The sequence below is a fragment of the Bos indicus x Bos taurus genome, chromosome 19 (assembly GCF_003369695.1).
Source record: "Bos indicus x Bos taurus breed Angus x Brahman F1 hybrid chromosome 19, Bos_hybrid_MaternalHap_v2.0, whole genome shotgun sequence".
In the NCBI taxonomy this organism is placed as follows: domain Eukaryota; kingdom Metazoa; phylum Chordata; class Mammalia; order Artiodactyla; family Bovidae; genus Bos; species Bos indicus x Bos taurus.
Genome location: NC_040094.1, coordinates 11205457 through 11231948, shown reverse-complemented (window position 1 = coordinate 11231948; position 26492 = coordinate 11205457). Strand labels below are relative to the sequence as shown.

The 26492-nt window shown below is 40.8% G+C and overlaps 1 protein-coding gene across 1 annotated transcript; it reads right to left on the bottom strand.

Moving 5' to 3' along the window:
* Positions 1-13190: 13190 nt before the first annotated feature.
* SMG8 (SMG8, nonsense mediated mRNA decay factor) lies at positions 13191-18307 on the bottom strand. Its single transcript, XM_027517974.1, has 4 exons — positions 16494-18307; positions 15762-15907; positions 14288-15160; positions 13191-13690 (listed from the first exon to the last, which is right to left on the bottom strand). Exons 1-4 carry the CDS (start codon positions 18274-18276, stop codon positions 13493-13495), a joined length of 3000 nt encoding a protein of 999 aa, XP_027373775.1. The 5' UTR covers positions 18277-18307; the 3' UTR covers positions 13191-13492.
* Positions 18308-26492: the final 8185 nt, after the last annotated feature.

The window sequence follows — 26492 nt, the reverse complement described above, 5'->3', positions numbered from 1 at the left end:
GAGGGGCTAAACCTTGTTTGAGTAAAGGGTCAGGACGTCATATATTTCCCATCCTTGGGGCAAGGGAGACATTTCACAGGTGGAGAAAGGCTCCTTGGGGGTCAAAAAGAAGAGGGCACCACCCCATAATATGTGACGCTAAGGCTCCCACATAGGACTCTGGGCTGGAATCCAACTTGGAAAAAAGTTGCATACACATGTTGGAGAGGGTGCTAGGGTAGGTCAGGTGTGGAAAAAGAAACCAGATAATTGGCCAAAGGTAAACAAAAAACCAGAACTGTCCTATAGAAATGACTTAGCCACCCCGGTACTGCCACTCCTCCCTGGGGAGGACACCCACACCTTTTCTCTCCAGGTGTGCATCTCTGCCTTGCTTCTATCTTAGCTGTTCCTGTGTGCTCTCCCATTTGTTGTTGTGCTGTCTCTGATAATATACTTTGTACTTGCATTTAAAGTTTTTGCCTCCGTGAGAAATGCATTTTTCACTGGGTACTAGAGCCAGTGAAATATATAGCTTCCGGCCTCTAGCCCTTGCTGGTTTGGTGGCTAGGATTTCTGGTTTTCATCCAGGCTACCCAGTTTCAATTCCTGGGCAGGGAATTAAGCTCTCACTTCATGCCACTGCTCACTACTGCTTCTCCGAGATTAATAGTAGTCTTATTTTTTGGTTTAACACCAGTATACCCAAAGAAATGATAAAGCCTTTATAGAAGAAAGAGAACTAAGTATAAAAAATTCCAAATACAAGCAAACTTAAAAACTTTTTAAGGAAATGTTTTGAAATATCACATTTCACATTTAAGCCCTTGATACATCTGAAATTGACTTTGATGAAAGTTGTGAAGTAGGAATTTAATTTTTTCCCCCATATGAATAACTAGGTGTCCTTACATCTGTTTGTTTCTGTGTTCTGTGAGCCAGTCCCTGGGCCCATACTACCTTGTCTTATTTAACGTAATCTTTATATATGTTATTGCAAGTTCCATTTTTTTTTTTTTTAATTTAAGGAAACTCACAAGTTGAAAACTACTGCTTTGTTAGGAATTAGGGAAAGTATCTGTTTCAGTCAGTTCAGTTGCTCAGTCGTGTCCAACTCTTTGCGACCCCATGAATCGCAGCATGCCAGGCCTCCCTGTTCATCTGTTGAGGGCTGTCAAATTATATCCTATAGATTTGCTGTGCTCATGTTTGTTTCCCTCTTCTAAAATGTCACTTGACAGCAATTTTCTTTAAATTTGATGACTATTTTATGATTAGTACAGACATATATATATATGATTAGGGCTTCCCAGGTGGCTCAATGGTAAAGAATCTGCCACCAAACAGGAGACTCAGGTTCAATCCCTGGGTCTGGAAGATCCCCTGGAAGAGGAAATGGCAACCCACTCCAGTATTCCTGCCTGGAAAATTGCATTGACAGAGGAGCCTGGCAGGTTACAGTCCATGGGGTCACAAAAGAGTCAGACATGATTTAGAGACTAAACAACAAGTATATGATAAATACTACCAGGGAAAAAAATATGTAACTAAGACTAACCTTCAACTATAGAGGTACCATTAGTCAGATAGAGCTTTGAACTTAGAACCCATAGACACAGCTATACCATTTACAAACTGAGTGACTTTGGGCATATCACTTAGTTTTGGCCTCAGTTTCACATTTATAAAACTTGAGATAATAACATCTAACCTCAAAGCAGTGTTTTGAGGATCTAAAGAAGTAAAATCAAAGTATTAAAAGTAACCTAGAGAGTTCCCTGGTGGCCTACTTGTTAGGATTCAATGCTTTCATTGCTGTGGCCCAGGTTCAATTCTGCAAGCTGCACAGCATAGCCAGTGTAAAAAAAAAAAATGTGTGTGTGTGTGTATATATATCCTATATAAGTAAAGTGTTATGTCAAAAGATAGAATTCTTTCCTTCTGTGGACTTAAAACAAATTCACAACATAAAAGTTGAGAGTTATGTTTTATTGGGGGTGGGGGATGGGGAGAAAGAATTTTAAGACTTCAAGCCCGGGAGATAACCCTGTGAGAATTGCTCTGAGGAGGGGAGGGTTGGAGCCAGGTTATATAGAAGTTTTGCCACAAAGGGCAGGTAGTCTGAACCTCAAAAGAAAACCAGATATTCCAAGTTAAGGAATTCAGTGCCTTTCTATATATGGGAACATGCAAGAGTCTGGCTCACTGAAATCATTTCTTTGATATGTACCTCAGCTATCTGGGGGCAGTATCCAGTGTCTTCCAAACATCCTGAGTTTCCTCAGGGCTCACCATAAGCAGTGGCTGCAGACTGATGGCTGCTAGATGGAGGTATTCTTTCCTTCCTTCATTCCCTCAGGGCTCACCAGCTCACCACCCACAGTGGCTACAACTGCCAATGACGGTAACATCCTTTGTTTATTGATATGGCAGGAAATACTCCATTTCTCACTTCTCTAAAACATTACCAACAAATTTGGGGACAGTATACAGAATTATTCAAAATAAATAACCAAGCCGGAGTACATATGCCTTATTGGAGGCCCAAAACTTCCAATGAAACATTAATGAAAGAACAAATGAAGTGTAACAGAAGAAAGGCATCTTTTAAAAATTGCACCAATATGATGAGAGAAGTCTTCCAAGACGAATGCCATATTTTGATGGGAATTTATAGGGGTGCCAAAATTAATAAGACATCTTTTAAACCAAGAAAGGAAATGAGCACAAGAAATCAAGTGTCATGGGGGAAAGGGTTGAAAAAGAAAAGAGTATCAGAAATCACTGGCCTGTTTCACTGAGACGAGAAAACTGCTACCTGGATAGGTTAAGCAGTTTGCCAAGACAATATAGCTACTGCTGATTGTTTAACAAGGTCACGAATCTTAACTCAGTTCAAGGGGCTGGATCTTCTAAAAGTATTGATCGTCTGAAAAATAAAAAGATTTGGAAAACAGTCTTGCCCTTTGAAGATAATATTAAGGAAATCCCCACTTAAAAAGTGTCTATTGAAGCATTTCAGAGGTAGCAGATCCAGGATGCAGTATAGTGAAAAGAACATTCATGCTAGTCAAATAACTCATTAACTTGTAATTTCAACCCCACCTACAGATGCATTGCCCAAATTATTAGTGTTCTACAAGCAGATGCAATTGACTAGGAACATATATCATTGAGACCAGAAGGCATTTACCCAAGTTCTAAGTTCAGTTCAGTTCAGTCGCTCAGTCGTGTCTGACTCTTTACGACCCCATGAATTGCAGCACGCCAGGCCTCCCTGTCCATCACCAACTCCCGGAGTTCACTCAGACTCACGTCCATCGAGTCAGTGATGCCATCCAGCCATCTCATCCTCTGTTGTCCCCTTCTCTTCCTGCGCCCAATCGCTCCCAGCATCAGAGTCTTTTCCAATGAGTCAACTCTTCGCATGAGGTGGCCAAAGTACTGGAGTTTCAGCTTTAGCATCATTCCTTCCAAAGAAATCCCAGGGCTGATCTCCTTCAGAATGGACTGGTTGGATCTCCTTGCAGTCCAAGGGACTCTCAGGAGTCTTCTCCAACACCACAGTTCAAAAGCATCAATTCTTCGGCACTCAGCTTTCTTCACAGTCCAAATCTCACGTCCATACATGACCACAGGAAAAACCATAGCCTTGACTAGACGGACCTTTGTTGGCAAAGTAATGTCTGTGCTTTTGAATACGCTATCTAGGTTGGTCTTAACTTTCCTTCCAAGGAGTAAGCGTCTTTTAATTTCATGGCTGCAGTCACCATCTGCAGTGATTTGGGAGCCCAAAAAAATAAAGTCTGACACTGTTTCCACTGTTTTCCCATCTATTTCCCATGAAGTGATGGGACCAGATGCCATGATCTTCGTTTTCTGAATGTTGAGCTTGAAGCCAACTTTTTCACTCTCCACTTTCACTTTCATCAAGAGGCTTTTTAGCTCCTCTTCACTTTCTGCCATAAGGGTGGTGTCATCTGCATATCTGAGGTTATTGATATTTCTCCCGGCAATCTTGATTCCAGCTTGTGCTTCTTCCAGTCCAGCGTTTCTCCTGATGTACTCTGCATATAAGTTAAATAAGCAGGGTGACAATATACAGCCTTGACGTACTTCTTTTCCTATTTGGAACCAGTCTGTTGTCCCATGTCCAGTTCTAACTGTTGCTTCCTGACCTGCATACAGAGTTCTCAAGAGGCAGGTCAGGTGTTCTGGTATTCCCATCTCTTTCAGAATTTTCCACAGTTTATTGTGATTCACCCAGTCAAAGGCTTTGGTATAGTCAATAAAGCAGAAATAGATGTTTTTCTGGAACTTTCTTGCTTTTTCCATGATCCAGCGGATGTTGGCAATTTGATCTCTGGTTCCTCTGCCTTTTCTAAAACCAGCTTGAACATCAGGAAGTTCACGGTTCACATATTGCTGAAGCCTGGCTTGGAGAATTTTGAGACTAGAGATCTCTTCAAGAAAATTAGAGATACCAAGGGAACATTTCATGCAAAGATGGGCTCGATAAAGGACAGAAATGGTATGGACCTAACAGAAGCAGAAGATATTAAGAAGAGGTGGCAAGAACACACAGAAGAACTGTACAAAAAAGATCTTCACGACCCAGATAATCACGATGATGTGATCACTGACCTAGAGCCAGACATCCTGGAATGTGAAGTCAAGTGGGCCTTAGAAAGCATCACTACGAACAAAGCTAGTGGAGGTGATGGAATTCCAGTTGGCTATTCCAAATCCTGAAAGATGATGCTGTTAAAGTGCTGCACTCAATATGCCAGTAAATTTGGAAAACTCAGCAGTGGCCACAGGACTGGAAAAGGTCCATTTTCATTCCAATCCCAAAGAAAGGCAATGCCAAAGAATGCTCAAACTACCCAAGTTCTAAAGGAACTGATAAATTAAAGTGTAATACTATTCTAAATAAGAAAACTGCTGAAACAAACAGCTAGTGTGCAAATGGCACACTGCCATTTGGATTCTCAACTCTGACAATGGGAATCTGATAGTACTAGGTTAGAGCATGGTTCAAATTTCTCCAGGGCAATTTAGCAATATACATCAAAATGTAAAATGTGTATATCCCTTGATGCATCAGTTCGAGGCCTAAGAGTTTACTCTGCCAAGAAAATTTCACAAGTATTAATAAAAGATGTGTGCACCATGGTATTCCATAGTTCATAGAAATTCTAAATTTAAAAGAACCTAAATAAAGGACAGATTATATAAATCTTGATAAGAGAAAACAATGCATCCATTAATAATACTTTCATTTATTGACAGGAAAAAAGTCTACCACACACTGTAGAGTGAAAAAAAAAAAGTAAATTATAGAACAAGATATATTCTGATTGCAATTATATAAAACTGAATACATATCCAGGGAATTCCCTGGCAGTCCAGTGGTTAGAACTTCACACTCTCATTGCCAGGGACCTGGGGTAGACCCCTAGAGGGGGAACTAAGATCTCACTACTGCATGACTTGGCCCCACCAAAAAAAAAGAATACATATCCAAAGGTGCCTTTATGTATACAATGTTTAGGATATTCACTAAAATGCTGCCAATGGTTAACAGAGCACTAGCAAAGCAGTGGAACTTCAGGTAACATATTCTTATCTTTGTTTAAAAAATAAATTTTTAATAACAGATACAATTAATACATATTACTTTTCCAAAAACAACAAAAGTATGTTCAAAAACAAAAATTGTTTTAAGTGGGATTATAAACTAGTTTGGGCTTACCAGGTGGCACTAATGGTAAAGAGCCCACCTGACAAATAGATGGGGTAACAGTGGAAACAGTGAGAGACTTTATTTTTGGGGGCTCCAAAATCACTGCAGATGGTGATTGCAGCCATGAAATTAAATGAAATTTTTTAAAAGACGCTTACTCCTTGGAAGGAAAGTTATGACCAACCTAGACAACATATTAAAAAGCAGAGACATTACTTTGCCAACAAAGGTCCATCTAGTCAAGATTGTGGTTTTTCCAGAAGTCATGTATGGTTATGAGAGTTGGACTATAAAAAAAGCTGAGTGCTGAAGAACTGATGCTTTTGAACTGTGGTGCTGGAAAAGACTCTTGAGAGTCCCTTGGACTGCAAGGAGATTCAACCAGTCCATCCTAAAGGAGATCAGTCCTGGGTGTTCATTGGAAGGACTGACGCTAAAGCTGAAACTCCAATACTCTGGCCACCTGAATCAAAGAGCTGACTCATTTGAAAAGACCCTGATGCTGGGAAAGATTGAGGGCAGGAGGAGAAGGGGATGACAGAGGATGAGATGGTTGGATGGCATCACCGACTCAATGGACATGAGTTTGGGTAGGCTCTGGGAGCTGGTGTTGGACAGGGAGGCCTGGTATGCTGCGGTTCATGGGGTCGCAAAGAGTCAGACACGACTGAGCGACTGAACTGAACTGAACTGATGATGCAAGAGATGTAAAGAGACATGTGTTTGATCTCTGGATCGGGAAGATCCCCTGGAGGAGGGCATGCAACCCACTCTAGTATTCCTACCTAGGAAATCTCATGGACAGAGGAGCCTGGTAGGCCACAAGGCATAGGATCGCAAAGAGTAGGACAGGACTGAAGAGATTCAGCAGCATGCATGTAAACAAGGTAATCTTGCTTTCATGCTGACAAAATAACCAGGATAAAAGATAGAAGGCACTCAATACTCAAGTAAGTACATATAACTTTGTAGGAAAAAGGAAGTAACAAGCAACTATGGTGACATAGTACTCTAAGAGTTTCTGGGGGGCTTCCCTGATAGCTCAGTTGGTAAAGAATCCACCTGCAATGCAGGAGACCCCAGTTCAATTCCTGGGTTGGGAAGATCCGCTGGAAAAGGGAAGAAGTTACCCAGTCCAGTATTCTGGCCTGGGGAACTCCATGGACTGTATAGTTCATGGGGTCACAAAGAGTCAGACAGGACTGAGAGACTTTCATTTTGGGCTTCCCTTGTAGCTCAGGTAGTAAAGACTCCGCCTGCAATGTGGGAGACCTGGGTTCGATCCCTAGGTTGGAAAGATCCTCTGGAGAAGGGAAAAGCTACCCACTCCAGTATTCTGGCCCAGAGAAGTCCATGGACTGTATAGTCCACAGGGTTGCAAAGAGCTGGACACGACTCAGTGACTTTCATTTTCACTGAGTGTCTGGAATAAAAAAGAACAATAAGAGAAACCCAAGTAAGATGGTAGGTGTTGCGAGAGGGCATCAGAGGGCAGACACATTGAAACAATAATCACAGAAAACTAATCAATCTAATCACACAGACCACAGCCTTGTCTAACTCAGTGAAACTAAGCCATGCTGTGTGGGGCCACCCAAGATGGGCGGGTCATGGTGGAGAGGTCTGACACAATGTGGTCCACTGGAGAAGGGAATTGCAAACCACTTCAGTATTCTTGCCTTGAGAACCCCATGAACAGTATGAAAAGGCAAAATGATAGGATACTGAAAGAGGAACTTCCCAGGTCAGTAGGTGCCCCATATGCTACTGGAGATCAGTGGAGAAATAACTCCAGAAAGAATGAAGGGATGGAGCCAAAGCAAAAACAATACCCAGTTGTCGATGTGACTGGTGATAGAAGCAAGGTCCTATGCTGTAAAGAGCAATACTGCATAGGAACCTGGAAGGTTAGGTCCATGAATCAAGGCAAATTGGAAGTGGTCAAACAGGAGATGGCAAGACGAACGTCGACATTCTAGGAATCAGTGAACTAAATGGACTGGAATGGGTGAATTTAACTCAGATGACCATTATATCTACTACTGTGGGCAGGAATCCCTTAGAAGAAATGGAGTAGCCATCATGGTCAACAAAAGAGTCTGAAATGCAGTACTTGGATGCAATCTCAAAAATGACAGAATGATCTCTGTTCATTTCCAAGGCAAATCATTCAATATCACAGTAATCCAAGTCTATGCCCCAACCAGTAACCCTGAAGAAGCTGAAGTTGAACAGTTCTATGAAGATCTACAAGACCTTTTAGAACTAACACCCAAAAAAGATGTCCTTTTCATTATAGGGGACTGGAATGCAAAAGTAGGAAGTCAAGAAACACCTGGGGTAACAGGCAAATTTGGCCTTGGAGTACGGAATGAAGCAGGGCAAAGGCTAATAAAGTTTTGCCAAGAGAACGCACTGGTCATAACAAACACCTCTTCCAACAACACAAGAGAAGACTCTACACATGGCTATCAGCAGATGGTCAATACAGAAATCAGATTGATTGTATTCTTTGCAGCCAAAGATGGAGAAACTCTATACAGTCAGCAAAAACAAGACCAGGAGCTGACTGTGGTTCAGATCATGAACTCCATACTGCCAAATTCAGACTTAAATTGAAGAAAGTAGGGAAAACCACTAGACTATTCAAGTATGACATAAATCAAATCCCTTATGATTATACAGTGGAAGTGAGAAATAGATTTAAGGGCCTAGATCTGATAGATAGAGTGCCTGATGAACTATGGACGGAGGTTTTTGACATTATACAGGATACAGGGATCAAGACCATCCCCATGGAAAAGAAATGCAAAAAAGCAAAATGGCTGTCTGGGGAGGCTTTACAAATAGCTGTGAAAGAAGAGAAGCGAAAAGCAAAGGAGAAAAGCAAAGATATACGCATCTGAATGCAGAGTTCCAAAGAACAGCAAGGAGAGATAAGAAAGTCTTCCTCAGCGATCACTGCAAAGACATAGAAGAAAACAACAGAATTGGAAAGACTAGAGATCTCTTCAAGAAAATTAGAGATACCAAGGGAACATTTCATGCAAAGATGGGCACAACAAAGGACAGAAATGGTATGGACCTAACAGAAGCAGAAGATATTAAGAAGAGGTGGCAAGAATACACAGAAGAACTGTACAAAAAATATCTTCATGACGCAGATAATCACGATGGTGTGATCACCCACCTAGAGCTAGACATCCTGGAATGCGAAGTCAAGTGGGCCTTAGGAAGCATCACTACAAACAAAGCCAGTTGAACTATTTTAAATCCTAAAAGGTGATGCTGTTAAAGTGCCGCACTCAATATGCCAGCAAATTTGGAAAACTCAGCAGTGGCCACAGGACTGGAAAAGGTCAGTTTTCATTCCAGTCCCAAAAAAAGCCAATGCCAAAGAATGCTCAAACTACTGCACAATTGCACTCATCTCACACGCTAGCAAAGTAATGCTCAAAATTCTCCAAGCCAGACCTCAACAGTATGTGAACCATAAACTTCCAGATGTTCAAGTTGGATTTAGAAAAGGCAGAGGAACCAGAGACCAAATTGCCAACATCCATTGGATCATAGAAAAAGCAAAAGTTTCAGAAAAACATCTATTACTGCTTTATTGATTATGCCAAAGATCTTCACGACCCAGATAATCACGATGGTGTGATCATTCACCTAGAGCTGGACATCCTGGAATGTGAAGTCAGGTGGGCCTTAGGAAGCATCACTACAAACAAAGCTAGTGGAGGTGATGGAATTCCAGTTGAGCTATTTCAAATCCTAAAAGACAATGCTGTGAAAGTGCTGCATTCAATAGGCCAGCAAATTTGGAAAACTCAGCAGTGGCCACAGGACTGGAAAAGGTCCATTTTCATTTCAATCCCAAAGAAAGGTAATGCCAAAGAATGCTCAAACTACTGCACAATTGCACTCATCGCACACGATAGTAAAGTAATGCTCAAAATTCTCCAAGCCAGTCTTCAGGAATATGTGAACCATGAACTTCCAGATGTTCAAGCTGGTTTTAGAAAAGGCAGAGGAACCAGAGATCAAATTGCCAACATCCATTGGATCATAGAAAAAGCAAGAGAGTTCCAGAGAAACATCTATTTCTGGTTTATTGACTATGCCAAAGCCTTTGACTGTGTGGATCACAATAAAATGTGGAACATTCAAAATAAAATAAAATAAAATAAAATGTGGAACATTCTTCAAGAGATGGGAATACCAGACCACCTGACCTGCCTCTTGAGAAACCTGTATGCAAGTCAGGAAGCAACAGTTAGAATTGTACATGGAAAAACAGACTGGTTCCAAATAGGAAAAGAAGTACGTCAAGGCTGTATATTGTCACCCTGTTTATTTAACTTCTATGCAGAGTACATCATGAGAAACGCTGGGCTGGAGGAAGCACAAGCTGGAATCAAGATTGCCGGGAGAAATATCAAGAAACTTAGATATGCAGATGACACCACCCTTATGGCAGAAAGTGAAGAACTAAAGAGCCTTTTGATGAAAGTGAAAGAGGACTGAAAAAGTTGCCTTAAAGCTCAACATTCAGAAAACTAAGATCATGGCCTCTGGTCCCATCACTTCATGGCAGATAGATGGGGAAAAAGTGGAAACAGTGGCTGACTTCATTTTTCTAGGCTCCAAAATCACTGCAGATGGTGATTGCAGCCATGAAATTAAAAGACGCTTCCTCCTTGGAAGGAAAGTCATGACCAATCTAGACAGCATATTATAAAGCAGAGACATTACTTTGGCAACAAAGGTTCATGTAGTGAAGTGTATGGTTTTTCAAGTAGTCATGTATGTATGTGAGAGTTGGACTGTGAAGAAAGCTGAGCACCGAAGAATTGATGCTTTTGAACTGTGGTGTTGGAGAAGACTCTTGAGAGTCCCTTGGACTGCAAGGAGATCCAACAAGTCCATCCTAAAGGAGATTAGTTCTGGGTATTTATTGGAGGGACTGATGTTGCAGTTGAAACTCCAATACTTTGGCCACCTGATTCGGAGAGCTGACTCATTTGAAAAGATCCTGATGCTGGGATAGACTGAGGCCAGGAGGAAAAGGGATGACGGAGGATGAGATGGTTGGATGGCATCACTGATTCAATGGACATGAGTTTGAGCAAGCTCCGCGAACTGGTGATGGACAGGGAGGCCTGATGTGCTGCATGAGGTTGCAAAGAGTCCGTGGGGTCACAAAGAGTGGGACACCACTAAGCACCTGAACTGAAATGAAGAAATGGAATCTAAAACATGATACAATGAACTCATTTACAAAACAGAAATAGACTCACAGATATAGAAAACAAATTTATGGTTACCAAAGAGGTAAGGGTGCACAAGAGGAATAATCTAGGAATTTGGAATTAGCAGATACAAGCTGCTATATATAAAATAGAGATTTCCCTGGAGGTGCAATGGTTAGGATTCTGCACCTGTTGCCGGGGTTCACTCTCTGGTCAGGGAACTAAGCAAAATCCCACAAGCCTTGTGGTGTAGCCCAAAAATAAAAAAGGAACAACAGATAAACAACAAGGCATAGCACCAAGGACTATATTCAATATCCTATAATAAACCATAATGGAAAAGAATGCAAAAAAAGATATATATATACATTGATATATATACACACACATAACTCAATCACTTTGCTGTACACCAGAATCTAACACATTGTAAATATTTTAAAGATTTGTATTTAAAAATGCTACAGAAATTTAAATTAGGGTTGCCTCTGTAACCAAATGTAATCAGGGAAAATCACTTTCTAATTTAAGCAGTGAAGTCGTTCAGTGAAGAATGACATCAGCAAGGAAAGAAAGCAAAAAAGTCACAGGTTTGCTCTTCTGAAACCTATTTGTTCTCATAAACTACTTTTTTAAGTTCCTTTGACCTACAAGTTTACACAACCTAAGTAAAAGTCTTTTTTTAATAGCCTCTAAGTCAAGTCTTAGAACAATGGGCTTCCCTAGTGGTTCAGATGACAAAGAATCTGCCTGCAATGAGGAGATCCGGGTTCGATCCCTGGGTTCGGAAGATCCCCGAGGGAAGGGAATGGCTACCCACTCCAGTATTCTTGTGTGAAAAATTCCATGGACAGAGGAGCCTGGCAGGCTACAATCCATGGGGTTGCAAAGAGTCAGACACAACAGAGCGACTAACACTTACTTACAGAAAAATCTAGCCATATTTCTCAAATGCAACAACCAAGAACTACAATTAATACAACAGTAGTTGGGATTTTTAAAACTGATATAAAAAGAATGAATGATATAAGGGAAAAGGATGAAAAATAAGGACAGGATGAAAAAATGTAGACTAACTTTCATATTGGCTCAGATTCTCCCAACAAAACTACAGTAAAATAGGTATTTACTGTCTGAGCCACCAGGGAAGTCCAAAATAGGTATAAAAAGACACCTAATTAATTACAGGTTTAAATTGGCTGCTAGTTATATGTTTTTCTCTATAGGTTTGAAAATTTAAGATCTAATCAAAACCTAAGTAACTGTTTTATGCTGGTCTGGTAGCAAGATGTGTTAATCAAATACTACATTTCATATACAGTATTAAAATCGCCAATTCTATTTGCTCTGCATTTCAAAACCAACATGTCTAGGAAAATATAATCAATTACACTAGAATTTTGGTATACTAACTTATTTTGCACAACTTAGCTAGTGATAAGTCAGTGTCACTATTTTGATGGTGAAAGTTAATACTGATATGAACTGATAGAATTTGTATCACTTAGCAAACTGTTTCACAGTACAGCAATTTTCAATGAATAAAATGTGTACTAATATTTTGGACAAATAGGTTTTAGTTATTTAAAACTTCATTTAAAAAATGGTATCTCAGACTTCCCTGGTGGCGCAGTGGATAAGAATTCATCTGCCAGCGTAGGGGACACTAATTTGATCCCTGGTCGGGGAAAATCCCAAGTCACTGAGCAACTAAGGCCGTGTGCCACAACCACTAAGCCTGTGTTCTGGAGCCCAAGAGCTGCAAACACTGAGCCCACAAGCCACAGCTACGAAAGCCCACAGGCCTAGAGCCTGTGCTCCACAACAAGAGAGGCCACTGCGAGGAAGAGTTGCCCCACCTCGCCACACGAGAGAAAGCTCTCGCAAAAGCACTAAAAAACAGCCCAGCACAGCCAAAAATAAATAAATAAAACAATAAATAAAGTTTTTAAAAAATATGGTATCTCATCAGTCCAAGAATGAAACGGTGAGAACAAAGCAATGTAACTCAGGTACCAAAACTATGAGCCAAACAATATAGAACACTTTTTGCAATTAAGTACTCATACAATTACCAGATAACCTACTGGATCATCTTGTTCTGAATATAATTTCAGGAGCAGTGTTTTAAGGAAAATTCCAGCTAAAACATTATTTCAGTAAAAAACAAAACAGAACAAAACAAACCTCTGGCTCAACATGATAATGGGATATTCAGTTATAACAGAAATATTTTTTATTATGGACAGTAAAACAGAAATGAGATAATAGAGGTATCAACCATGTATTTACGTCCTTTTCTAGAATAAACATTTATTAAGTTATACCCCATTTACAATAAATACCAACAATATCAAGAAACAGTGGAACAATTACTGTCCAAATACTGAACTTCTGTAACCAAAACATATTTTGGGCTCAAGAAAACACAGTATTACACACCAAAAAAGATCCTGCAGTACACACCAAAAGCAAAACCCAGCTCAAGTTCAGGACTGTGCTGGCTGGAAAACACTTATTGTGTTACCGCTTTAAGAACCCCACGGAGCACCTTGTAACTCATCAATTGCACGTTTTCCTTCGGAGGGAAACAAGGTCCTCGCTCAGTCACGTAGGCGTAAGGAAACCTCAAAACCCAGAGGCCATCAGGTGGGAGAGTGATTTCTTGCTTTTCTGGGTAGAATACTGGACATGGTGGTGGGCCTGGCTGAACCTGAAAAACACAGGTTATATGATTATTTTAACATTTTTTCAATAAGAAACATCTGAAAGGGACTTCTCTGGTGGCCCAGTGGTTAAGAGTCTGCCTTGCAAAGCAGGGGATGAGGGTTGTACTCCTCATTGGGGAACTAAGATCTCACATGCAATGGGGCAATTAAACCCTTGCACTGCAACTAGAGAGACTGTGAGTTGCAACCAAGACCCCATGCAGCTAAATAAACAAATTAAAAAAAGAAAAAAGAAAAAGAAAGGTTAAGTGCCTAAACCAAGGACAGATTCAAAGAGCACATAAGCAGGTACACTCCTGATTTCAATCATATCTGATATTAAATAATCTCAAATATTATCCTGCTTTTCTACAGATTTTTAATTTCAAGTTCTGCCTCTAACTAAATGATGTGAATTGATGGTGTGAACTGATTAACACACCTACAATTTATTTTTTAAGAAACAGAAATTAGTTATTAATGTAAGAGGTATTTAAAATTAAGACCTGTTTAATTAGTTTGATACCCTGTCCTTTTTTTCAAACAATCGAAACAAACAACAAACATGATTGTCTAACAACACAAAAAGTTATATTTCTTACCTGAGGCGTTAAGATTATCTGCAAAGGAGCATCAGGAACCACAACAAAAAGCCTCATAAGTTGAGCATAATGTGGTTTCAGCCCTCTACCCTGAGAGGATGACAGAATATACAAGGGCATGTCACTATTCAGGGCTTTTAAAGCTGATTCCTTGGGGCCACTTCCCATTACTTTCATTACTTTGTCAGGTCCTGAGCACATAAATCTTCGACCTCGAGAGTCTTCGTATTCAAAGCCCACAAATGCTCGCGCTATGTCATCTCGCCGTCTTCCTCTGCCCATGACAACTGCACTTCTCTTACCAGGAACAGCCTTATTTGGAGCAGGCCAAGAATTCGTGTCTAAGTCTCCTTCATCTTCAGCTCTAGTCCTGATGACAATGTCCCAGGGCATAAGATAGTTTGTTCCTGGAATGAAGCCCTGTTGGTCCAAACCAGTATGAAAGTTGTAAGACTTAGCAGGGCCTAGTTTAACCAAAGACCAGCTGGAGAATTTGGGTAGGAGACCTTTGGGGCAATTTGAATGAAGCATGCCTGGGAGATATTCAACTGTGGATGCCTGCCGATCAACCAAGTTTGGTCTCTTCTCAGTTTTTACTTCACCTTGGCCATGAACTTCTGGATTATCTCCTCCTGCTTGTGGATCGGCTGGATAGGTACCTAAACTATCAGTAGACTGGCCTAAACTCAAAGCTAAACTCAGGCTTGTGCTCTCTCCTTGGGTTTGAGGTTCTTTCTCTTTAAGTTTATCAGCATCTGCATCTGGGGGAGCAGGAGATGATTCATTTTTGGCAGGAGCAGGATCTGGAGTACTTGGTTCAAATACTGGGAAATTGATGTGATCCAATTTTCCACAACATTTTTCTTCCAGAAGCTATGGAGGAAGGAAACAAACAAACAAATCCTGTGAACCTTTCATGGAAAGCAAACATTCTTGGACTTCCCTGGTGGCACAGTGGATAAGAATCTGCCTGCCAATGCAGGGGATATGAGTTCAATCCCTGGTTTGGGAAGATTCCACATGCCGTGGAGCATCTAAGCCCGTGTGCCACAACTACTGAGTCCGTGTGCCACAACTACTGAGTCCGTGTGCTGCAGTTACTGAAGCCTGTGTGCCTACAGCCTGTGCACCGCAGCAAGAGAAGCCAGCACAGTGAGAAGCCCGAGCACCACAATGAAGCATAGCAGCCACTCCCTGCAACTAGAGAAAGCAGCGCAAAGCAACGAAGACCCAGGGCAGCCAAAAATAAATAAAAGAAAACAACACGTTCTTCACACTAAAAAGCAAGAATCGACAGTTAACGGGTAAGCAAATAAGTACATATATAAAGAATTTTCTCATCACATATCACACTGCAAGTGACATTGACTTATCTATTAATAGACATTTTGCTTCTGAAAAGATACATTTTTACTCAGATGGTAGTTAGCTAAAGAGACAGAGAGAAGAGGAAGAAAAAAAATGCAGAATCTACCTGATAAAAGTCATAGTTAGCTGCCTTGATATCAAAGGGATCGTCTCGGGGTGCCTGTTTCCTTCCACAGTTACAGGCGCCAGTGGATCGAGCTCGGCTATTGTGATACAGCACAGGAGGATTTCTATCAGCCTCTGGTTTTTCTCCTGCAAAATATAAGTCATTATTCATTTTACATACAATGCAGACCCACATTTATTCTGCATTCAATTGTACCTAAGCCTCAAATTTCTCCAAAGAGTTCTTGGGAAATGAGGAGGGGAAAAAGAAAACCCTCAACACACAAACACAAACCCACAAACACTTGATTAAACACACCGAACAGAAGCAGCAAGTGGAAATACATAGAAATAAAACCTACTTTAAATATAAACTTCTAGAATTTCTAAGTAAAGTTTATCATCAACATAGTGACCATACATCTCATTCTGTTCATTTTACACAAAGTTCCAAGGTAAAAACATTAATATGAAATGCCTGAAACTCTGTATTATTTAACAGTTCTCATTTACTAATACCCTAGGGTTTGTTCTTTAAATCCAAGAATGTAATTAGTAGTCATAGCTGATTTTTCTTTTTCCAGCAGGTGAGGAAACTTAAATCTGATGTACCTAAATTTCTGTAGGGCTCTCTTTTTAAAATGTCAATACACAGGGAACAAACTGTCTGAAAACAAGAATACAAACACAGCCCCAAATTTTGATTGTGAAATGCTAAGAAAACTTTAGCTACCTGATTTAGGTAAGGAGTGAAATTTGTGTACACAGTGTTGATCAGTTAAACTCCTCTCCTCACAGAGTTGATGGCCGTTGCTCCAAAACTTGTAGCAGTCTTCGTGTAACTGCATGGCATACTTGTGAAAGGCTGGACCCCTAGCATGTTGGCTGTACACTCGAAGAGCCTGGGCAAGCTGATTCTTGTGGACAGTCATTGTGTAATTATGAGGCAAATTTGACTGGTAGGCACTATGGGCCATCGGTAAAGCTTTTTGGCAACGGTTCTCTGAGAATTTTGTGTCAATATCCAAAAATCCTTCCAAGACTTTAATACTGCTTAAAATCTTAGATGTTAACTCCCCAGTGGGAGATGCTGGGTCCTCCTCTTTCCCATCAATAGCTACTTCATACAGTTTTGAAGCTGCTGAGATCCACTTCTGATAAGTAGGAAGTTCAAAATGGGAAGGCTGTGGGTTCCTGCCCACACTGTCATCAAAACCTTTCTTGCTTAGTACTAGCTCTACATGCTGCCATAGGAACTCTCGCAGCGTGAAATCCACTAGCTGCCCCGAAGAACTGGAACTGCTGGTGTCAGTGTGGAAAGAAAGCTGTTGTCTGCTGTGCTGCCTCATCACCTGGTATCGCCTGGACCCAGAAAGTGGTGCAGGGACCAACAAAGATTCAGGGTCTTTCACAGTACAGTGACTCTTAAGTTGGTCCAGCAACATGCCTACTGGATCCTCCTCCTGGCTTCCGGGAACTATGTACACAAAAGCTTGATTGGCAGGTACAGTAAAGAGGCAGTTGATACTCTGATTAGTCAAGACACGACTCTTCCGGAAGATTCTATAGATCTGGTCCTCCAGGGCATGCTGCAGTCTCCTTTTGGGAGAATGCTTCTTGGGCTTATCTGGATGAGCTGGGTCTTGGTTCCGAGGGGGTTCTACCTTGAGTGCTCCATTGAGTTGAAAAAGGAAAAGGAGTCTAGGTGGGCAAGGTCGGCAGTTTAGTTTCCAGTCTTTACCAACTGGACAATCCTTAATAGCTGTTTTGAGAAGGGGCAGTACTTTCTGTCTCAGTCCATCCAGGGCTCTGAATACTCGATCATAAGTGATGTCAAAGGAACAAGTGGGATGGACCAGAAGCAGGATGTGACAGACGGAGAAAAGGTAAAGGAGACTGAGGCACTGCACCTTCTCTTGATGCTTCCAGAACTCGTGCGCTTCTGCATGAGGTAAAGAGAGGCCACCTCCAGCTTCCCCGCTCTGAAGGGCCCGACAAGCCCGCAGAAGCTGGGAATTGTCACAGATGGAAGTAAGAAGAAGGTATAGAACTTTGCTTTCCTGGTTGTAATAGGCTTGCAGAAGGCTGTAATCCTGGGAACCTGGCTCAGTTCGGTTGCCTTCCGCGGCAGTTACACCTCCCCGAACTGGATCCCCGGCCCCGGCCCCGGCCCCGGCCCCGGCCCCAGCCCCAGGGTCCCCGGCTCCGCCAGCCTCCCCGACGGCCCCAGCCTCGGTCCTGATTCCAGCCCCCGAATCTCCAGGATCTTGGTGGCGAAAGAGGGGAAAGACCTGTCGGTCGCACACCGTGTTCACAAGTGAAAACTTCTCGGAATTCAGGCGCAGAGCCGTTTTGCCGAAGATTCCCACCACGCAGATCTCATCCTCCCGCCAAGGAGGCTCCGGTCCGCCAGCCGCGCTCCCACCACCCTCTGTAGGGGATCCCTCGGGACTCTCAGAGCTTGTCCAGGCTGAAGCGCCCATTAGAAGCTCTCTTAAGCTGACGGGACCCGCCATGGTGCTGAGACAACTCGCGAGTTCTTCCGGTCCGTCCAGTAAACGCAACCGGCTCTCGTCCAATGTCGAAATCGCTCCTCCGCGTCGCCAGTCCCTGCTTTCCTCTCACTTTAGGTTCCGCCTCTTGCTTCTCCTGTCCTAGTTTTTCACCAAGGTTTTATCAGTCTTACATCACTGCTGATTTAAGATTTTCCTTAGTCGGAGGAGACCCTAGGAATTGAAATATCAGAAAAACACTTGGAAGCAATTAGGGTTTTTGTTCTGCTTGATAGACAAAATGTTTAATGAGTTAAATGTTAGAAGTTGTAAAACACCTTAGTGAAGAGGAGAGTTGTGATTGTGACAATTCCAAAATGACAATAATTACATGCAAGGTAAAGGCAGAAGCAGTGGTTTTGAAAGGGAATTATATTCATACTATGCTAGATTTAATTCATGTCAAATATTTATAGAGCATCTGCTGCTGCTGCGAAGTCGCTTCGTCGTGTCCGACTCTGTGCGACCCCATAGACGGCAGCCCACCAGGCTCCCCCATCCCTGGGATTCTCCAGGCAAGAATACTGGAGTGGGTTGCCATTTCCTTCTCCAATGCATGAAAGTGAAAAGTGAAAGGGAAGTCGCTCAGTCGTGTCTGACTCTTCTCGACCCAATGGACTGCAGCCCGCCAGGCTCCTCCGTCCATGGGATTTTCCAGGCAGGAGTACCGGAGGCAGGAGTACTGGAGTGAGGTGCCATTGCCTTCTCCGATAGAGCATCTACAACAGTTTAATTGTTCTTACCATATTTAATCTCTTAATCATTTTCTACATCATATTTTCTTTCTGACATACCACTACTCACCTCCAACTTTTTTTTTTCACTACCAGTAGTGGTTTTATTTTATTTTTATTGAAGTATAGTTGATTTCCAATGTTGCATTAGTTACAGGTTTACAGCAAAATGATTGTTTACATATTTTTTCTGATTCTTTTTCATTATAGCTTCCCTGGTGGCTCAGATGGTAAAGCGTCTGCCTATAATGCTGGAGACCCGAGTTTGATCCGTCGAAGATCCTCTGGAGAAGGAAATGGCAACCCACTCCAGTACTCTTGCCTGGAAAATCCCATGGACCGAGGAGCCTGGTGAGCTACAGTCCATGGGGTCGCAAAGAGTCGGAAAGGACTGAGCGACTTCACTTTCACATATTTTTTCTGATTCTTTTCCATTATAGATTGTTATAAGATATTGAATATAGTTCTCTGTGCTATACAGTAAATCCTTGCTTATCTACTTTACATACAGTAGTGTGTATCTGTTAATCCCATATTCCTAATTTATTCCCTCCCGCCCCCCACTTCCCCTTTGGTAACCATAGTTTGTTCTCTCTGTCTGTGAGGAGTCTGTTTCTGTTTTGTAAATAAGATCATTTGTATTCTTTTTTAGATTCAACATATGAGTGTTAATGTTTGTCTTTTTCTGTCTGGCTTACTTCACTCAGTATGATAATTTCTAGGTCTATCCATGTTACTGCAAATGGCAATATTCCATTCTTTTTTATAGCCAAGTAATAGTCCATTTTATGCATGTGTATATATATACACACATCTGATCTTTTTTATCCATTTCTCTGTTGATGGACTCAGGTTGCTTGCATGTCTTGATAATTGCAAATAGTACAATTGGGGGTGCATGTATCTTTTTAAATTAGTTTTGAATTAGAGTTTCCATCTTTTCTGGATATATGCCTAGAATTGGGATTGCTGGGAGTTTTTTTAATCCCCACCCACCCTTCCTTCTTCCCCGTTGGAAATATTTTGTTTTTGAAGAAACCTCCATACTGATTTTCTATAGTAGCTGCACCAATTTACATGTCCACCAATAGTGTAGGAGTATTCCCTACACACTCTGTAGCTTTAATTTTTTATTTTTATTTTTTTGACCAGGGATCAAACCTGCATCCCCTGCAGTGGAAGCTCAGAGTTTTAAACACTTGACTGCTAGGGAAGTCTCTATTATTTGTACACTTTTTGATGATGGCCATTCTGACTAGTGTGAGGTGATACCTCACTGTAGTTTTGATTTGCATTTCTTTAATAATTAGCAGTGTTGAGCATTTTGAAAGCAGTTAAATGTGTAGTTCACAGAATACAAAAATTCCACAGTGTCAAATGACTTTAATCAAAAGTACACAAATAAAAATATTTTTCTTTAAGCTCTAGAACCTTGTTGTGCAAGATGTAGTGCCAGTAGAGAGAGTGCATCCATGCTCAACTGGGTCTGACTCTGCAATCCATGGATTATAGCCCACCAGGCTCTTCTGTCCATGGAATTTTCCAGGCAAGAATACTGGAGTGAGTTGCCATTTCCCACTCTAGGAGATCTTCCTGACCCAGGATCGAACCACCGCTCCACCTGGGAAGCCCAGCAAAGTGTAGACTAAAGAAAGAACTTGTTAGAAATACAGACTCTTAGGTCCCACCGAGACCTACTAATCAGAACATGCATTACAACTAAATCTAATAATTTGTACACAGTATAGTTTGAGAAGCACCACCTTAAAAACATCTTTCAAAGCAAGGTGAACAGATTTCTTTTTTGACTCATATCAGTGGAAAAGAAAGCCAGTAAAAAAAAAAAAAAAAAAGAAAGCCAGTGATTTTGAAAGATTTGTGAGGTACATCAACAAAAAAATCTTAGGCTCAGAGGATTATACACCAAAATGTTTAAAACTTGTTGGGATTTATTGACTTTTTTTTCTTTACTCTTTTCCCCTATTTTTGAAAAAAAAAAGAATTAAAAAATTTTTTAAATTTTAAAGCAGTTTAGGGTTAAAGCAGAGACATTATTTTGCCAACAAACGTCTGTCTAGTCAAGGCTATGGTTTTTCCAGTAGTCATGTATGGATGTGAGGGTTGGACTATGAAGAAAGCTGAGTGCCGAAGAATTGATGGTTTTGAACTGTGGTGTTGAAGACTCTTGAGAGTCCCTTGGACTGCAAGGAGATCCAACCAGTCCATTCTAAAGGAGATCAGCCCTGGGTGTTCTTTGGAAGGAATGATGCTAAAGCTGAAACTCCAGTACTTTGGCCACCTCATGCGAAGAGTTGACTCATTAGAAAAGACTCTGGTGCTGGGAGGGATTGGGGGCAGGAGGAGAAGGGGATGACAGAGGATGAGATGGCTGGATGGCATCACTGACTCGATGGACGTGAGTCTGAGTGAACTCTGGGAGTTGGTGATGGACAGGGAGGCCTGGCATGCTGCAATTCATGGGGTCGCAAAGAGTCGGACACGACTGAGTGACTGAACTGAACTGAACTGAGGGTTATAGCAAAAAATTTTAAAGCAGTTTTAGGGTTATAACAAAATTGAGCATAGAGAGCTCCCATATACCCTTTACACAGGCATATCTTTTTTTACTATCAACACCAGGCTCCAGAGTGATACCTTTATTACAATATCTGAACCTACTTTGACAGATCATTATCACCCCCAAATCCATACATTAGGGTCTATTCTTGGTGTTGCATATTCTGGGTGTAGACAAATGTAGGCCTTGTATCTGCCATGTACGTGTCTTGTAGAATAGCTTCAGTGCCCTAAAAATCCTATGTGCTCTACCTATTCATTCCCCCCTTCCCCCAAACCCCTGATCTTTACTGCCTCCATAGTTTTGTCTTTCCCAGAATGTCATACAGCTGGAATCATACATATAGTGTGTAGCCTTTCAGATTGGCTTCCTCCACTTAGTAATATGCATCTTAAGTTTATTCTATGTCTTTCATGATTTGCTAGCTCATTTCTTTTTAGTGCTGAATAATATTTCATTATCTGGATGTACCACAGTTTATCCATTCACCTACTGAAAGACATCTTAATTGCTTGCAAGTGTTGGAATTATGAATTGAGCTCCTATAAACATCTGTATGCAGGTTTTTGGGTGAATATGTTATTTTATTGTTTTTTTATATTCTTATTTTTACATCTCTATTTTCTAATTTTTCTTTCTAATCTTAAAAGTTCTCTTGAAAGAAAAAAGCCTGTAACTATATGAGGTGACTGATGTTAACTAAATTTATTGTAGAAATCAGTTTGCAATAGATACATATATCAAACCATTATGTTGTATACCTTAAACTAATATAAGGTCATATGTCAATTATATCTCAAGAAAACTGGGGGGAAAGAATTCTCAAAGCCCTAGGTCCTGGTGCTGCTATTTTTGATATATTAAGCTATATTAGGCTTTGGGAAATTCTTCTCAGGCAATACTTATTTGCTAACAAGAATTTAGAAAGGACTGGAAGTGGGCTTTCAAATTTTGTCTATTTGGTTTTTACTTGTTTCCTTCTCTACTTCTGTATGTCCAGATTCTCTTCCTCTTCTTTAGAAACTAAAATAAGAAATTGTACATATTTATCCACGTTCTAAAGAAGATCAGCCCTGGGTGTTCTTTGGAAGGAATGATGCTAAAGCTGAAACTCCAGTACTTTGGCTACCTCATGCGAAGAGTTGACTCATTGGAAAAGACTCTGGTGCTGGGAGGGGTTGGGGGCAGGAGGAGAAGGGGACGACAGAGGATGAGATGGCTGGATGGCATCACTGACTCGATAGACGTGAGTCTGGGTGAACTCCAGGAGTTGGTGATGGACAGGGAGGCCTGGCGTGCTGCGATTCATGGGGTCGCAAAGAGTCAGACACGACTGAGCGACTGAACTGACTGATCCACATAAATTCTGTTGTGATCCTCATCATGTACATTATTTCCTATGTTTAGTATGTGACTTTCCTGCTATAATATTAACAATTCTTTGACTTACAAATCCAGAAAACAATAGTATATATTAACCACATCATTTGTGTAATTTCCTAAGTAAACAAAATGTTAAAAAACTAAGTTGAAAAGACTCCCTAGAAGAAGAGTTACAACTCTCATACTTTGCTGAAGGGACCATTGATTTGTACAACCACTTGGAATACTAGTTTGACAGTTATCTAGAAAACAGGCAGGCTTTACCACCTAACAGTTCCAGTCCTAGACATACACATTAAAGTAACTCTTGCACAAATGTACATGTTCAAGAATGTTCAACATGACATGCATGGGGACTTCCCTGGTGGTCCAGTGGTTTAAAACTCTGCATTTCCACTGCAGAGGGCACAGGTTCCAGCCCTGGTCAAGGAAGTAAGATCCCACTTGCCTTGTGGTGTAGCCAAATTTAAAGAAAAAAAAAAAAATCATAGCATTTAGGGCTGCATATTTAGGCCCAGCATATTCAGAGGGTAAAAACAAAGGAAAACAAACAGATGAGTAGTTACTTTTTTTTTTTTAAGAGAACCCATTTTTGGCTTAAGCCTTTGGGTTCTTTTTGTTTGTTTTAATTAAAAAACAAATTTTGGCTGCACTAGGTCTTCACTGCTGTGCACAGGCTTCTCTCACTGTGCAGCACACGCTCTAGACGTGCGGGCTTCCGTAGTTGCAGTGAATGGGTTGAGTAGCTGTGGCACCCAGCCTAAGTTGCTCTGCAGCACGTGGGATCTGCCCAGACTAGGGATGGAATCTGTGTGCTTGTATTGGGAAGAGGATTCTCATCCACTGTACCACCAGGGAATTCTGGTAGTAACTTCCTGAGGAAAGGTATTCACATTAGGGATGGAAACAGGCAGAACTTCTAGACACTTAAATGTCCCTTTCTTGGTGGTCACATGAGTGTTTGATATTGTGTCTGTTTATGTTTTATGTACTTTCCTGTATATGTTATATTTCTAGTAAAAAATGTTAAAGAGAAAGACCAAAGTTTTGTTTTGTTCTTTATTCAAAAACATAACTGGATGCACCGTGATTGTTTATATTCTCTGGTTGACATTCAGTCTCAAAATAAACAGTGGAAACACATGATCAGCAACAATTTAATGAAGCCATAGCAGTTATTGGATTCTCAAATGGGTACAATATGAAACCTGTCATAAAAATTAGTAAAATATACATATAGAACACATTTTAATACTGATACGATAGTAATAGCAGCTTTACAAATATTTAACCATAGGATTTCTATAGCTTTTCAAAAAAATGAACCTTTATCTCACAAGAATGATAAAATCATTTAAATTGATACAGTACACATTGGTTTATTAATATTATAAACATTATTAGATGTCCCATAAAATATTGTTATAAATACTCACCTGCTTTCTTCTCAGTGATCACTCCCTTTATTTGACTTAATATAAATGTAGTAACAGGTTTAAAAAGTTTTTATTAGAAACAGATGTATTTCTTAACTTCAGTATCTGCTTAATTTTTATCCGTAAATGTAAATGTAGGTATAAATGTATAAATGTGGGTCTCATCAAAACAAAATACTGTTTCCATATCTGCTTTCCAGCCTGGTGACTTTTTACAACCCTCTATTTGGCATCTCAAAGTTACATTTATCTGGGGGAATATAGGCATTTTGGGGAAATTACTAAAATATCTTTTTAGCCTAATCAGGGAATATTTCAGGGACATCATCTATGTAACTGCTTCCTGCCAGGTTGGAAAGTTCAGTGTAAAACTGACACTCCTTGATTCTCCTCTGTGAGGAGCCACTATCCTTATTTTGGAACTGCATTGGAAGTTATGAGCATCAGAGCTAATGCTGTGCCTTCAGAGTCTCGCCCACCCTAATGAGAGTTCCTCTTCTTTCGTGATATTTAGCGATAGTGATATCACATTAGTGATAGGGATCCTGGCTGAAGCTACAGTAGTACCTACTGCTAAGCAGACATGTCTGACAAAACTGGGGGCTCCCAGATATTGGCAACCTTGTAGGAGACTGACTGGTAGGGTTGCCAAAGAAAACATAAGATGTTCAGGTAAATTTGAAATTCAGAAAAACAATGACGTATTTTTTTAAGTATAAATATATTTCCTAGGCAATATTTGGTGGTGGTGGTTTAGTCGCTAAGTCGTGTTTGACTCTTGCAACACCATGGACTGTAGCCTGCCAGCCTCCTCTGTCCATGGGATTCTCCAGGCAAGAATACTGGAGTGGGTTGCCATTTTCTTCTCCAGGGGATCTTCCTGACCCAGGGATCGAACCTGGGTCTCCTGCATTACAGACAGATTCTTTACTGACTGAGCTACAAGGGAAGCCCATGGCAATATTTAGGACATAGTTATACTTAAAAAATTACTCATTGTTTAATGGGCCCTATATATATTTAAGTCTTCCCTGGTGGCTCAGAGGTTAAAGCGTCTGCCTGGAAGGCGGAAGACCTGGGTTCAATCCCTGGGTCAGGAAGATCCCCTGAAAAAACAAAACAAAACAAAACAAACAAAAAAAAAGGAAGATCCCCTGGAGAAGGAAATGGCAACCACTCCAGTTATTTGTTGTTTATCTGAAATTCAAATTTGATGGGGGTGTCATGTATTTATGGGCTTCCAAGGTGGCTTGAGCAGTAAAGAACAGCCTGCCAATGCAGAAGACAGGAGATGCAGGTTGGATCCCTGGGTTGGGAAGATCCCCTGGAGGAGGGCATGGCAACTTACTCTAGTATTTTTGCCTGGAGCATCCTATGGACATAGGAGTCTGGTGGGCTATGTCCATTGGTTCGCAAAAAGTTGGACACGACTGAAGTGACTTAGCAGGCATGTATTCATATTTGCTAAGTCTGGCAACCCTGAATTGGCAGGAAAAAGTAAAATCCCGTGATTGTGCAGAATTACTGTTATTGAATTGACAGGTGCTTGAGGACAAAGAATCAGGTCTCACGGTGAATCTGCTATGGACCTCAGAGAGTCCCTAGTGGGGCACTGTAGAAAACCCAAGATTCATGTAGAGGTCTTCATGAAGTCTATATTTAGCTGTACAAATGTGGATAGCAGATATCAAATTAAAGAATATCCCAGACTTCAGTAAGCCTGATACTGTTACCTACCTATGATACTAGAAATGAAATTCTAATTTTTAAGGTCACATTGGACCTTTCACTTCAAATCCTTTTGGAATAGTTAGGTTTGGATGGGAGATGATCTTACTTAATTGCTTATAGGGAACAGAAATAAAATCTAGAGGGTCTTTCTGGATTAAGTAGCACTTAATGAATGGATGAGCTTTATAGGATGAAATATTTTGCTTTTTAATTTCCTGAGAATACCCAAGATGAATGGGTACCAGGTTATTTTAATCTCATAACTATACCTATAGAGCACAAATCAGAGTTATCTAGTTAAATTGGAATAACCTTCCT